Source organism: Lepidochelys olivacea, assembly GCF_965140295.1.
Source record: "Lepidochelys olivacea isolate rLepOli2 genome assembly, chromosome: 16".
Taxonomy (NCBI): Eukaryota; Metazoa; Chordata; order Testudines; family Cheloniidae; genus Lepidochelys; species Lepidochelys olivacea.
The window spans coordinates 18,284,292-18,298,168 of NC_140426.1; the positions used below are offsets into that span (position 1 = coordinate 18,284,292).

The 13,877-nt window shown below is 42.8% G+C and overlaps 1 protein-coding gene across 1 annotated transcript in view; it reads left to right on the plus strand.

Moving 5' to 3' along the window:
* CFAP77 (cilia and flagella associated protein 77) overlaps nt 1–13,477 on the plus strand; it is a 102,010-nt gene extending 88,533 nt beyond the window's left edge. Inside the window, exon 6 of the mRNA XM_084650239.1 lies at nt 11,994–13,477. Coding sequence (XP_084506365.1) covers nt 11,994–12,116 — 123 coding nt within the window. The 3' untranslated portion in view covers nt 12,117–13,477. The remainder of the gene's footprint in view (nt 1–11,993) is intronic.
* The last annotated feature ends 400 nt before the right edge of the window (nt 13,478–13,877 follow it).

Here is a 13,877-nt window from a genome sequence, read left to right on the forward strand (position 1 = left end):
TAATAAAACAAAGGAGATGCATGGTGCTATGGCTGACAGTTCCATGGCCATGTACCTCTACTCAATGTTTTCCAATCCCTGGTCTTAATACATATCTCCCACTTATAACTTCATATGAGGGGTGGTGAAACAGTTCTGTTAAAATACTAACTGATTCAACTGTTGAACCACACTGAACCCAAGCGTTTGTTGAGGTTTTAAGAAGTTGGATGAACTTCAGTTGTGCCCGCTGCATTTATTTAATTCCAGCCAGAACAAGGAGCAATACCAGAATCATACAAGAAAGCCTAGTCTCCTGATATTTCAGAGCAGGGCAGAATCAGGAGGTATAATCCAACCTTTTGTGCATGGTGCAAGGTATCTTTTTACACAAGCACTTTCTTGGTTGTGGTTAAGTGGCTGCAGTCTTAGTGAAAACTGAATATGATGGCACAGGGAGGAGACAGATAGTGCTGTCAATGCAGGCAGTTTAACATGATGCTACTTTTAATCTATATAATATGTCCCGATGCTTTGGTGATGGGGTTAAAAAAAAATCAATGAGTTAATAAACAATATAAGTCTCAAGAGTCTGTTCTCGTTAGATTTCCAATCCATAAGAGGTCAGGAGAAGCTTCTCATAAGGCTTAAACGGCATCTGGACTGGATCCTATCAGTTAGTGCAAGAAAGTCTATGCACTCAGAACTGTTTATAGACCAGTTTAAAGTCTAACAGCTCCCCTAGACCAGCCCCCTTCTCCCAGGCTTCCTACTTCTCTCAAGAAACCCTCTCCCAAGCACCATCTCCTGCAATCTTCGTCACTGCTCCTTAGCCAGCCCACCCTGGTCTCGCCATGCCCCACTCCTGTGCACTTTCAGAATTCTGCCTCTGGAGCAGAAGCCAGCGCTGTATGGTTCCTAAGGTCCAGCAGAGCAGGGAGGTGCTCCAGCAGAGATGAGGAGCTCCACAAATCAGACAGCCCACAGCTGGATTTTAACTATAATGGCTCTCCAGCTCCACCCTCTGTTCTTGGGGGCCTCTGCATTACCCAGGGGAAACTCGAAAGAACCCCCTATACCTCCTGGCCACTGCTACATTTCCCCCAAGGAAGGAGGAGCATTTAAAGCCAGTTTATGGCAGCTGTCTAGAGCGTATGGGTAAGGCGTATTCTTCTCAGCCACACTAGCCCAGAGAATGGCAAGGAGGGAGGGTGACGGCAGTGCAGCAGATGGTTCTCGGCCTTGGAGCATAATGTTTTGGTCTAATGTGCCCCATAACACACAGGGCACTTAATATACTGTCTTGCGTTATTTAGCTGTGGAGGGTAATTGGGGATTCAGGAGAAGGGTTGCTATGATACAAGACTGGAAGGCAGGAGATCCTGGTTCCACTCCAGGTCTGCCACAGACTTGCCAAGAAACTTCGGCAAATCCTATGCTTTGGTTTCCCCATCTGTAAAATGGGGACAATAAAGCTTTCTCATCTCATGAGGGGAATGGGGTGGGGGGTGGAAGGGTTGTAAAGTTCAACTGATGTTTGCAAAATGTTGTGAGACCCTCCTCTGGAAGGCACCCTGAATGGACACCGATATTGTATTAATACTTTGCTCTCACATAGAGTTTGACAAGCATTAATCAAGCCTCAGCTCTGCTAGGAGGTGGATATCATAGGTGCCGACTTTGCTCACACCAGAGGGTGCTCGACTCCCCCCTGCCCCACCCCCATTCCAACCCCTTCCCCAAAGTCCCTGCCCCAACTCCGCCCCCTCCCTGCCCCTATTTCGACTCCTTCCCCGGCCCCGCCGCTTCCCCGCCTCCTCCCCTGAGCACACCACATTCCTGCTCCTCCCCCCTCCCTCCCTCCTGGAGCTTGCTACGCCACCAAACAGCTGTTTGGCAGTGGCAAGCGCTGGGAGATAGGCGGAGAAGCAGAGACATGGCACGCTCAGTGGAGGAGGCAGAGGCGGAGCAGAGGTGAGGTGGGGCAGGAGGTTGGAGTTTGGTTGCCAGTGGGTGCAGAGCACCCACTAATTTTTCCCCGTGGGTGCTCCAAGAGAAGGAGATTCAACAGCAGCAGTGAGAGAACAAATGGTGTGAAGCTTCCTCTCTCTTAATGATCAGACTTTGTCCTTGTACATCATCTTTCAGGTGCCTTATAAACATCAGGCCTGATCTCACATTGATTTCCATGGGAAGTGAGAGGGCTGAGCGCCCTGTAGCATCACATCCTTGTAATGGAAGAATAAATCCTATGGTAATTACATTATTCTTTTAAGCTTATGAAAAGGAGAGGAAAATTTCTCATACGCTTTGCTCTGGTCACTTGCAGAGGGGCAGAAATTGGGCGCACAGATCTTCAACAGCCCTTAGACTGGAGTCAACACCGAATCCACCGAGGACTTTCACCTGACCTCAAACTAGTGCCTGGTGGGAGGGAGGAGGAGGAGGAAATGAAGGAGCTTTGCTCTTTTCCACTAATTGCCTCTGTCCATTCTCCACAGCTCCACGGTTCCATGACATTACATAGTCATTCAGTCACTAAAGTATAGAAAAATTGACTATATTGTCATTTGGATTTAGGTTTCAGCCCCACTGCTTTAGAATAATGGCACATGCTATTCAGCTAACCATTTGATTTACAAGCTTTCATTCACTATACAGTTTGTTCTTACTTAACAGCTCTTTGTGGAAGACTAACCCTGATTCCGGATTCTCCTGGGGCCCCCAGCTTGGCAGGCACTGCCCAGCTCGCTGATATAACAGGATAGTGGGGAACCAGTGACACACCAAGGTGCAGTTCATTAGTGAAAGTTGCTGATTTGTGGTATTTTTATAAGACACAACAGGCAGTTGCTCTAGGCTTAACCCCTTGTTTATCCCAACAGGAAGCCTCTACCCACCCACCCAAAGAAGGGAAAGGACACTTCCGTTGATTTGTTTTAGTTTTGTTTCAGTTCCTGGGTTCCAGTTTTGCTAATGCAGCTCTCGTGTGTCCAAGAAATTCTCTGTGGCCCATTTTATTTCTCCTTCCTAAAACTTAGTCTTGAGGGGACCACACTCTAGCGAGTGCAGGGACAGGGACAATCCTGCACAGTGAAAAACAAACTTGTGTGTGATTAGATACAACTATGCACATACGCTGCAGAATGCAGGGGAATTCCAGCTATGTACAGCCCAGAGAAATGCACCTTGAGCCCTTTAGACAATCTGTCCTTTCTAGACATGGGACTAAATACACAAGGGATTGTAAACAGTGGCCAGCCACTGAGAAAGGGCATGTGCATAAATACGTAGACCACCTCCCTTACTCATTGGTAGCGTCTGTTATGCTCCGTTGCAATGCTGAGCATACAGGATGTGCAGAATGAGTTCTTCTGTAACTTATCAGAGGAGCCGGGACTGGGGGCGATGCAAGCTGTTTCACTGGCTAGAACACATATGCCCATAACCACCCAGAATTTGGCCATAAACTTGTTTTGCCTTTAAATAAACCAAATTCCCATTATTTTATAAGGATGTTTTTCCTTGTAGGCCTGAAGGTCAGGATTCCAGCAATGCCCTTTTTGCAAGACACTCCGTGTAGCAGCCAGGTAATTCAATTTATAAGAAGGAAATTTGGGACCCAAATTTCGCTGTATGAAATCCCAGATCCAAACATTCCCAAGCTTTAAAGAAACCAACCCTTTGCAGTGCTAACTAACTGCAAGTCAAAGCAAACAGAACCAAACAGTTCTTGTGTGTCCCCTAAATACAAACCAACCTTGTGCTCCCACATTAGGGGCACAGAGTGACATCTCTGCATTTATGCTGTAGAGGGGCTGCTACAAAGCCTGTTTTATTTTTTGAATACCTTGCTGCTATATGGAATGGTTTGAAAAGGAAGAGGTCATGAAAATCTTGAGCTTCAGAAGGAGAAAGGAGGTTAAGGTAATTTTGGGGACCTAAATAAGCTGGACTCACCTCCTTGAATATTACCATGTGAGTTGATGAATCATGCTGTCATAATCTGACAGTGGTTGCCTAAAACCTCACCTTGCTAATAGGCAAGGATACTGCTGGAAAGAATTGTGTTTTGCGGTTATGCACTGGATATAAGGAAGGTGGAAGTGGCTTTCTAGAAAGAAGACACAGGATGTAGGCTGAGCAGTCCTGGGGAAGGAACCCTGGAGCAGCCAGAACTGGGGAGAAGGATTTGGCTTGGATTTTTGTGTTTCATTTTGAGTTTCTTTTGAAACTAAAACCAAACCCTATGAGAGGGGTAAATTTGGACCCACAGCAATCTAATCAGTGACAACTCCAAAGATGACTAGCTCTCTGCAATGCACTGGGCCAGCTTGGCTTCTGACCTCATATCTCAATCACGGATGTATCTGACCCTTTATCTGTTTAAGGGTCACGATTTGCCTGTTTTGGTTTAACCAGACTTTAGTCCTAGGTGTCAATTCTGATTCTGGCAGGAAGCTGCTGTTGAAATATAGCATTTGTACAGCACCAAACACAGCGAGAGCCAGTCCTGGTTGGGGCCCTTTGGGTCTACTCAAACATAAATGTTTAATACTAATAATAAGCTAGCATGTCAGTAAGCCAAAATTGGACAGTCTGGACTAGCTTCTAGTCTCAGTTGTACTGGTATAAATCCAGACTGGCTGCCAACTTGCGTGGAGTTACTCCAGATTGCACTGATATAAAAGAGAAGAAATGGCCCGTCAGAATAAATATACCTACACACTGTCATTGACACGCATTAGTGTCTCTTTACTCATTAGAGGTTTAAACTCACATAGGAATGCAGGCTTGCTTTTCAGGGAAAGTATTCTTGTTTACTTGGGCACAAAAGAAAAAGAAAAAAGAGAAATCCCACAACAACTTTGGACAAAACATTTGTCAACAGACACTGCTTTCCCAAACAGATAAAATAAGCTGCACTCAATACGCTATATGAATAAGCGATAAGCAATTGACAAGCAAGTGTTAGGATACCTTGGCAAAAGACTTAATTTGCAACCTAGCACAAAATCAAAGACACTGTCAACGGCTGAGGAGCTCTCCTTGAATATGCCTTGCATTACCTGAGAAAGCACTGTCAGGTAAATTTCCAGTGAAAGTAATTAAGGAATCCCCACCGTATAAATGTTGCAGCAAAATTCTGGGCTCTAGAATTTGATTCTCACCAGGGATCGGATATCTGCTCACAGCCTGATCCTTCACAAAAATTAACAGTTGAGGTTTAATAAAAAAAAAAAAAAAAAAAAAAGAGTAGAGTTTGTTTTTTTCTGCTGCACCTCTATTTCTATCTAAGGAACTGAACTGACAAGCACAGCTCATGTAATCTTGCAATTGTCTTGTCAGAAAAGCCTTACCCTGTGCTTAAATAACCAGTGTTGAATATATGTAATACACACTGGGCCAGCTGTTTAGATCTGGCATTTATCTTCAGAAGTTTGAGGAGGACAGCAAAAAACTTCACACATTCAGGGTGTTATAAAACTCATCTCCTGGAGATCTAGATCATTCTTAGAGAATAGAGTAATGGCCAAGAGAGCTTTCCATGCTAAGCTGTAGTTGACATCTAACTCCGGTCAGAATATTGACTGACCAAGAGTCAATAGCATCTGAGGGTTGTTTTGCAGCCTATGTCAAATGAGTTGGTGGATCTCAGTCCAGTTCCTAGTGGACTCAGAGCTCTGCATCAAATACCACGATGGCCTTTAATTGGCACCTTGTAGGCAAGTTAGATGCCTCAGTGATAGACACTATATAAAAACCTAAGGCAGATATTCTCAGCAGAGGCACCAAAGATTGAATGGGCTATGGAAAATGGAACTACCATTTTACCCTTCAGGTGACCCTTCCAGATCTGGGTTGGGGCAACGTGAGGGGAATCTTACTCCTGCCTGTGCAATCCTTGTTTTATGGATAAATTGAGGACTTTAGTCTCAAGTGTTGGCCACAAGCACTAAAATCACTTTGGTTTCTGCTAACACTTTTGCATAATGGTGGCCGATACCTCACCCAGCATGGCAGCTCTGATCACAGCCCCTGGTACTCCCCTTCCCATATATTTAATAACCCCAGTAATCCTATTTTCACCAGTATCCCTTTCCATGTCTACAGTGTAATTAGTAACTTCTCCCCTTGTGTCTCTAAGCCTTCTTCAGCAATCCTCAGTTTACCCTTCCTTCCCAGTGCACTGATGGCCCTCGTTGCTTTTCCCTCTGACTGTCTCCACTGCTCTTCCAACTCCTTCCACTTCTCCTGATTGACACTGATGTAAGGGAAAGCCGGATCGGGTCCTGAAGTTCTCTGTTAAAAAGAGATCTTATCTTCTGATCAGAGATAGGCCCAATCCAAAACCTAAACCCAAATACCTCAGAACCATTTGGAAGTTGATTTGCAACTGGTCCACTTCCGCTGTACGTTCAACGAACCATGCCAAAATCTGAGATCCAGTCATACACACTGAACTTTGCAGCTCAGACCAGCTCTTGTTTTTGATGGGTAAAAAAATATCTATGTTTTAAATTGCTTTTCCTCCACATTTTGTTTTTAAAAAATGGAGTGATTTTGGTGCTGGTGGAAGATCCCAGATTGACAGCCCTGGAGACTGAAGGCCTCAAAGTGTCCATAAGATAAGGTAGAGCACAGGCAATGCGTAATCTTCCCCATACTAACACCTTCAGGGCTGAGAAGGTAAGCTCAGTATCCACATTCATTCAAATTCTTGTCCCCTTCATTGGCTACCAACAAGGGTTGGCAGCTGGTGCCTGTTCTCCTGGTGTTTCCCATCCTGGGGACACTTAACCATGAGCAAATGGACTCCGACCAGTTTGCTTTCAACATCGTTTTGCACATGTAATACAAATCGTGTCCTCAGCATGCACTGCAGGGTACCTCCATCACTACTTTCACTATGAACTAAGCACATGCGAATGCTTTTTAAAATCACCTGATGTTTCATACCATGGGTCCCTTTTCTACCTTCAACACAGGACACATTTACCAACAGGTTTGTTGGTCTAGAGAATAGGCTCTCAGCACGCACAAGGTCCTGGGCTTAACTCCCCAGGATGCTCTGACAGCCAATGTGAAAGTTATCTGGATCCAGTGTCAAGGTGAGCTAGTTGAAGGTCCAAATGAGTGAATTCCTCTAGACCAGTGGAATCAAATGAATGAAATTTTTGATCTTTGGTCCACAGACCTCTGGGGTCCGCAGACTGTGTCTAAGATAGCCAAAGGGATCCACACCTCCAATTGAAAATTTTTTAGGGGTCCACAAATGAAAAAAGGTTGAAAACCACTGCCCTAAACCCTCCCAAGGCCAAGTGACAAGGGACTTTTGGTGCTCAACTTAACACATCTTAAAGGGCCCCAATTTTCAGAAAGTGCTGAGCAGCTACATTCTGCCAATCAGCCCCCTTTAAAGTGTCTCAAGACAAACAAAAAAAAATGCTAGTCGCTTTTGAATATCTTCATGTTTTTGAAGCAAAATAAGAATATTCCCCCCACACACAAACACCCCATTGTGTCTTTTAATCTCTTTATTTTCCTTTTAATTAGAAAAGAAAATGTGGAGTGTGAGGAGGGAAATAACCCTCCATTTATTTAACTTGCTAACCACTCTACCTACAGTAATAGCCACAGTATTTATAACCCTAATAATTCAGATGCTAAACTCTCCGAGTTTGGTAAAGCTGTGGACAGAATAACATCTGCTTTAAAAATACCTCCTGCTCTGTAACTTGTCATGGCATTTGTTGACAACCCTATTGAAAGCAGCTCTCAATGTGACTGTGAAGGATCTTTCAGTACCTCTTTCTCTTTCCCAGACAGTTTTTGAAAGGGAGGTGGCGAGGGGGACCCATCAATACAGGGGGAAAAAAGCATCAGCAGCCAGCATCGGCTGATGAGGCTCCTCACCTGGGCCCCCAGCGCACCGCCTCCAATTAAATCAAAATGGTTTGTTTTTAATGGTCTTTTACACTGACAAGTGGGCTATCATTCCAGGCCCAGATAGCTGTCAGGGAGCAGAGGCAAATCCTCCGTTGATAATGCCCAATGCTTCCAATTAGGAACCGAGGCCGCTCCTGGCGCGTTAACGATTCCCCAGCCTCCCCCTAGGCCCCTTCGGCGCTGACTGTTTCGTCTTCACTCCTCCTCCGCCGCAAATTACTGACACAAAACGGAGGCGCCCCGGCGTCTCCTCACCACGCCAGGCCCGGGCCTGTTGGGTTTAATGAGGCGATGGAAGTTTTTGCGGCTCTTTCGCTAAATTCTTTTCTTGTTTGACAGCTGCTCGACTGTTGACCTTATAAAAGATTTAGTGTTTCTCATTATTTTCTGTCAAGCTTCACAAGTGATGGCTTCACGGAAATCATTTGCATCCATATATATGTGTGTGTGTGTGCATGGGGATATTGTATATATAGGTGAGAGTGCACGTGTGTACTTGTCTTCCATATTGTGTGCTATTTTCCGCTGGAAAGAAATCTACAAATATGACAGTTATTTTGTGTTGATTTTTTTTTAAGAAAACTTAAAAGGGCCTTCCTTTGTTAGGATCCTGTAAATGAGCGATGCTTTGGAAAGGGAGTAAAGATTGTTTTCCTGTGATGGAAGCTTAAGAAAGGGTTTTGTCACCTGCTAAAGGGATTAAATCAAGTGGGTGATGGGGAAACAAGGGGGAGTCTGGGGGCATCCTTTTTGTTAACATGAAGAGTCATACAGGGATTGGATCCCACCTCCCCATACGTGTGTAGTTTGGGGTAAAGCTCACAAAAGGAACAGGCAACTGGATGCAGGTCCTTTCATTAGGCAAGAAAAGCCATGACCCCATTCATTCCCCACCTAGCATCCCTTAACAGGTTCATCCTCAAAAGCAAATCTTTCAAATAATTTAATTCAGTTATGTCAATCAACTATTCTGCCACTCTTCCATGGAGCCCTGTTCATTAATAAATACTACTAATCACTTTATACATTCAAAGGGCTAAAGTGGTAATATAAATGTAGATTTCTAGTAAAACATTTCTAACAAATTTAGTTCCTATATACTTGGAGCAAAATAAAAGTCTCAGGGGCAGATCCTCAGCATCACTCTGGAGCTCTGCCAGTTTTCACCAGCTGAGGATCAGGCCCTCAGTGTTTATTGTCTTTTGTACTATTTATCCATCCTCCATTAAAACGATAGATCAGCCTTTACTTGCAACGACTTTTGCACAACAATGCTAATGCTCAGTAGGTGACTCTCTATATTTTTCTTCCTTCTCAGCTAAAAGGACTTTGTGTAATTGAGAAATTTATGTGGAAGTAACCCACAAATATGCATCTCTAATTTTTCATAATAAGGGTTTTCCCCTGTAATTCCTGGATGTGAGCTCAGATGTTAAATACAATCCACCTGCAAAAGGCTTGTATAGATTCTTGGTGTGATCTGACATTAAAATATGGTTTCAGTTAAAAGTTGCTTTTAATGAGCTGAGTTGAAAGTAATTACAACTATAAAACCCTACAACATAGGACATTTAAAAAAGCACTTTGTACATTAGCACCCGCTCACATGATTTGTTTCAATTTGTGTATCAGATGTGAGACTTCAGTATTGCAGTTCAAACACCATCAGAATAATGGTTTAGATTATCAGAGTTCTCTAGAGAAAATGTTATTTGGTCCATCACTTAAAATGAGAATTAGAAGTGGAACAGCCAGAGATTAGGATTCACCAGTTTAGCATTGACTTCTTGTACCAACCTCTGTCATATCATGACCTCTGACATAAAGCCATCCCGGTCTTGACTATAATTACTGTCCTGGGACTAATCCATACTTCTCAAATGACCCTTGTTATCAGAGGACTTCTCATTTTTTAAAGCAAAATTTGCCCCTAACTTACACCTGGTGCTTCCCACTTATTCATACCGAGGTCAGAAGCCTTAGGCTGTTCATAGGTTTGTGGAGGGCTTTAACTGGTCGTATTGTCCATTGTTCCTACATTTGGGTGTTAGTAGGGTGGAATCTCAGTGCAAAGTTCCCAGGTGAGGTAGTGAATAAGCAGCCAGCCTCTGTCATTAGGGCCTCAAACGCAACCAGGAGTTTGTGTGTTATAGGTCTGGAGGGTTAGTTCCAGGTCCACCTAACTGCAGCGTGTTCAGATGCTCTGGAAGCTGCTAAACTTAAACTATTACCCCTGTGAAAAGTAGCCCTCCAAATTTAGCGTGTCAGCTTGTGCCAGGAAGTTAATGTAGGAATTTTGACTCTAGGACTAGTCTCATTCAACCATAATCAGCATTTACCCTGGATAACACTAATAGAATGCATCCACTTGTACTGTAGTTTATACACAAGACACCAGAATACTGCTGTTAACTTGTAGGAGATCCTTACAAACCTAGTAACAATTCTGCTTAAATAACATTTTATTTCTCTTCTGTCATCTTTATATTTATGAACAAAGGACCCTGCATGAAAAGAGGGATTTTTCCCCCGCGATGCATTCCCCTGCTCCTGTGTTCTGCTCGTGGTAGTCATTCTCACAGCATGCAATGCCAACGTAACAAATGATATCATGACTTCAGTTAGGGAATAAAGAGTTGGAATGGAGGAAGTTGAGTCAGGAGTTTGAGCTTCTGGACTTGAAGTGGGGTGGGAGAGAAATACAACAAATATTTATATATAAACTAGAATTGTTGCAAAATGTAGCACTTCCGTCCAGTTTCACACAGTCTAATGGAAAAATTAATACCATTGTATGTGAAATAACAAGTATATTAAAGTGATGCCATTTGTCCCTAAAGTATTTGAGTGGAATTTTCAAAAGCACACAGTTTCAATTCTACCTGGTTCAATTCTACTTCAGTTCAAATCAGTGGTAAAACTCTCATGGTTTTCAAAAGTAGAGTTAGCCCAACAATAAACACGTTTGAGAATCCCAAGCTCTGACTCTTAAAAGACACTGAAAAAATGATCAAATTTTTAAGAGAAAACACATTAGCTTCTGGGATCTCTCTCTCATACCCATTTTCTTCTCATAGAGAGATTTATCATGTTACAACTGTGATGTTGAGACACTTATTATAGCCAGAGTTTTCAAATGTGAGTGTCTACAGTTAAGCACTTAAATCCATATGAAAGCACTTAAATGCCATATTTTCAGAGTTGCTGATAATCTAAACGCACCCTTTGACTGCCTTAGTCTCTGCCCAGAAGAATTTACAATCTAAATAGGCAATCTCATACACACACATACATGCATAGATATTGTATATATTTGCTGTGTATGTATATGTATACACACACACACACCCCACCACTCTAAAAAAAAAGTCATGGGAACTAATATGATGTCTGCCAACTATCACTCTGATCACTCTTTAATATGTTCCATCCCTTTCCCCCACTCTATGTCTTCTTGTCCATTTAAACTGTAAGCTCTTCATGGCAACAGCTGTCTCTTAAGTATGTTTGCACAGCACCTACCACAAGGAGGCCCTGATCCTGACTGGGTTTTCTAGGTGCTACCAAAACAACAATATTTCCTCGTGTCTTCAGTGTGAGGAGTGGAATGCATTCCACACCTCTGACAATGAGCCCACTTGTGCAGGTGCCAAGCTCTAGCCATGGACATTTGAAAATGTCAGCTTAAATGAGTGATTTGTTGTAATGAGGTTATAGGACTTGTTTCTGGAATGTTAACAAGATTATCTCCATGATTAAATACTCATCAGCCAACCAGAGAGTTAGTCTTAATTTTAAAATTGTTAATTGACTTTCTTAAGAGTAATAACAATGAGGAGTCTGGTGGCACCTTAAAGACTAACAGATTTATTTGGGCATAAGCTTTTATGGGTAAAAACCCCACTTCTTCAGATGCAACTTTCTTTAGAGTGTGGAATAATGTTCTGAAAAAGACTGAAGCCGATGAGCTAAACTGTAATCTGTTTTCAATTCATATTACAAATTTCTTCTCTTTGAATTTCTGCTCGCTGTAACCAATCATATATCTGCTTCTTTCATTATAGGTTGGTCCTCATCTCAGTACCTTTCCAGACCGTGACGCTCATAAAAAGGCGTTCAGTGTCTACCACTCAGAAATGCCTGTGAGATGTGGTCCCCTTGCCCAGGGCATATATACAGCCGCCTGAAAGCTCCACAGAAGTCATTTACTGAACAATGTAATATGTTAGAATACTAAGTTAGCAATATAAGATAGATTTTTATTCTAGTGTACAATTATTTTTTCAAGTTTAGAAAGGCTACATTCATGTTGTAACTGAATAAATCAGCACATTTACCAGTTTCTGGCTTGCCATATACATTTCTTCACTAGGAGCATATGCAAGCATTTTAACCAATCTTATCATATCAAATAAGAACATAAGAATTGCCATACTGGGTCAGACCAAAGGTCCATCTAGCCCAGTGTCCTGTCTTCAGACAGAGGCCAGTGCCAGGTGCCCCAGAGGGAATGAACAGAACAGGTAACAGGTAATCATCAAGTGATCCATCCCCTGTCGCCCATTCCCAGCTTCTGGCAAACAGGAAAAAATCCATTACTGTGGTCAGGTTAATAATGCTACAGTGCATTTCTCCCTTGGATTCAAAATGGTAGCACAAAGCCACCCTTACTAGCTTGATTACATAGCATGACTACACTGAAGATAGCTCTTCTTTCTTCCATAGTACATTAGACGGGAGTAACAGTCCCTAGTTCCCTGACTTATATCTTATCATTTATATAATATTTTTCAACATGTTCCAATTGATAAATAAGTCCTCCAGTAGGCCCACCCTCAGAAAAGCATCTAATGATGTATTTAACTTCAATTGGACTTTAAGTATGTGCTTAAATACTTTACTGAATTAGGGCCTTAGTGCAAAGTAACTCTTTACTTGAAGCCAGACGATGATGACATTTGTACTTGATTAACTCTTGGCTCCTTGTAGCAATCAGGCCTGTCCATTTTCCACAGGGCTACCAAATGAATTTACAAGCTCAACCAACTTCAGTACAAGTAATGACAATTATTATTATTTCCTATAAATATTACAGTAACGCACTTATATGCCCCTTTGTGCTAGACACCGTACAAACACATATGAAGACCCAGACCTGCCCCTAAAGAGCAGCATTTACACTGGCAAGTTTAAAAAGGCCACTCCTAGTGGGATAGCTCAGTGGTTTGAGCATTGGCCTGCTAAACCCAGGGTTGTGAGTTCAATCACTGAGGGGGCCATTTAGGGATCTGGGACAAAAATGGGAAATTGGTCCTGCTTTGAGCAGGGAGTTGGACTAGATGACCTCCTGAGGTCCCTTCCAACCCTGATATTCTAGTATTCTATGACCTTAAGAAATTGCCTCTGAATAATGGGTATGATCACTTTAATTGCTTTTCTGAAAAACTGTTTGCTGAATAATGAATTACTCCTGTGTTTTCTGCTTTTCAGCTCTATTAACATGTCTCACATTGTACCAGATATATTTAAATACAATGTTTTAAACATCTGTTTGCATCATTCCTTTCTCATTGAGTGGCCATATCAAGCTAAGTCCTTACACAGCCCTTAGCATTGCAGTTCCTTAGCACCTCACAATCATTCAAGGGTTTTATCCTCACAGCACCCAACCCCATGTACAATTCTAATAGAGAGTTGGGTGGGCTTGAAGCCAGCCAAGAGATCAAACTGATGGTTCCAGAACTGGTGCCCAGCACAGGGCTTCCACTTAAGAATATCAGACTTTCCAGCCTGACCTTTGGCACCTATGCATAATGGGACAGAGTCCTGCATGAATAGTGAGATTGTTGATCTGGACACTGGGACAAACAAGCACTTTTCTTACCTTGGAGGGATGACTCCATTACACTGGCAGCTCCCTGGGGCGAGCTAGGCCTGGTGTGTTGTGT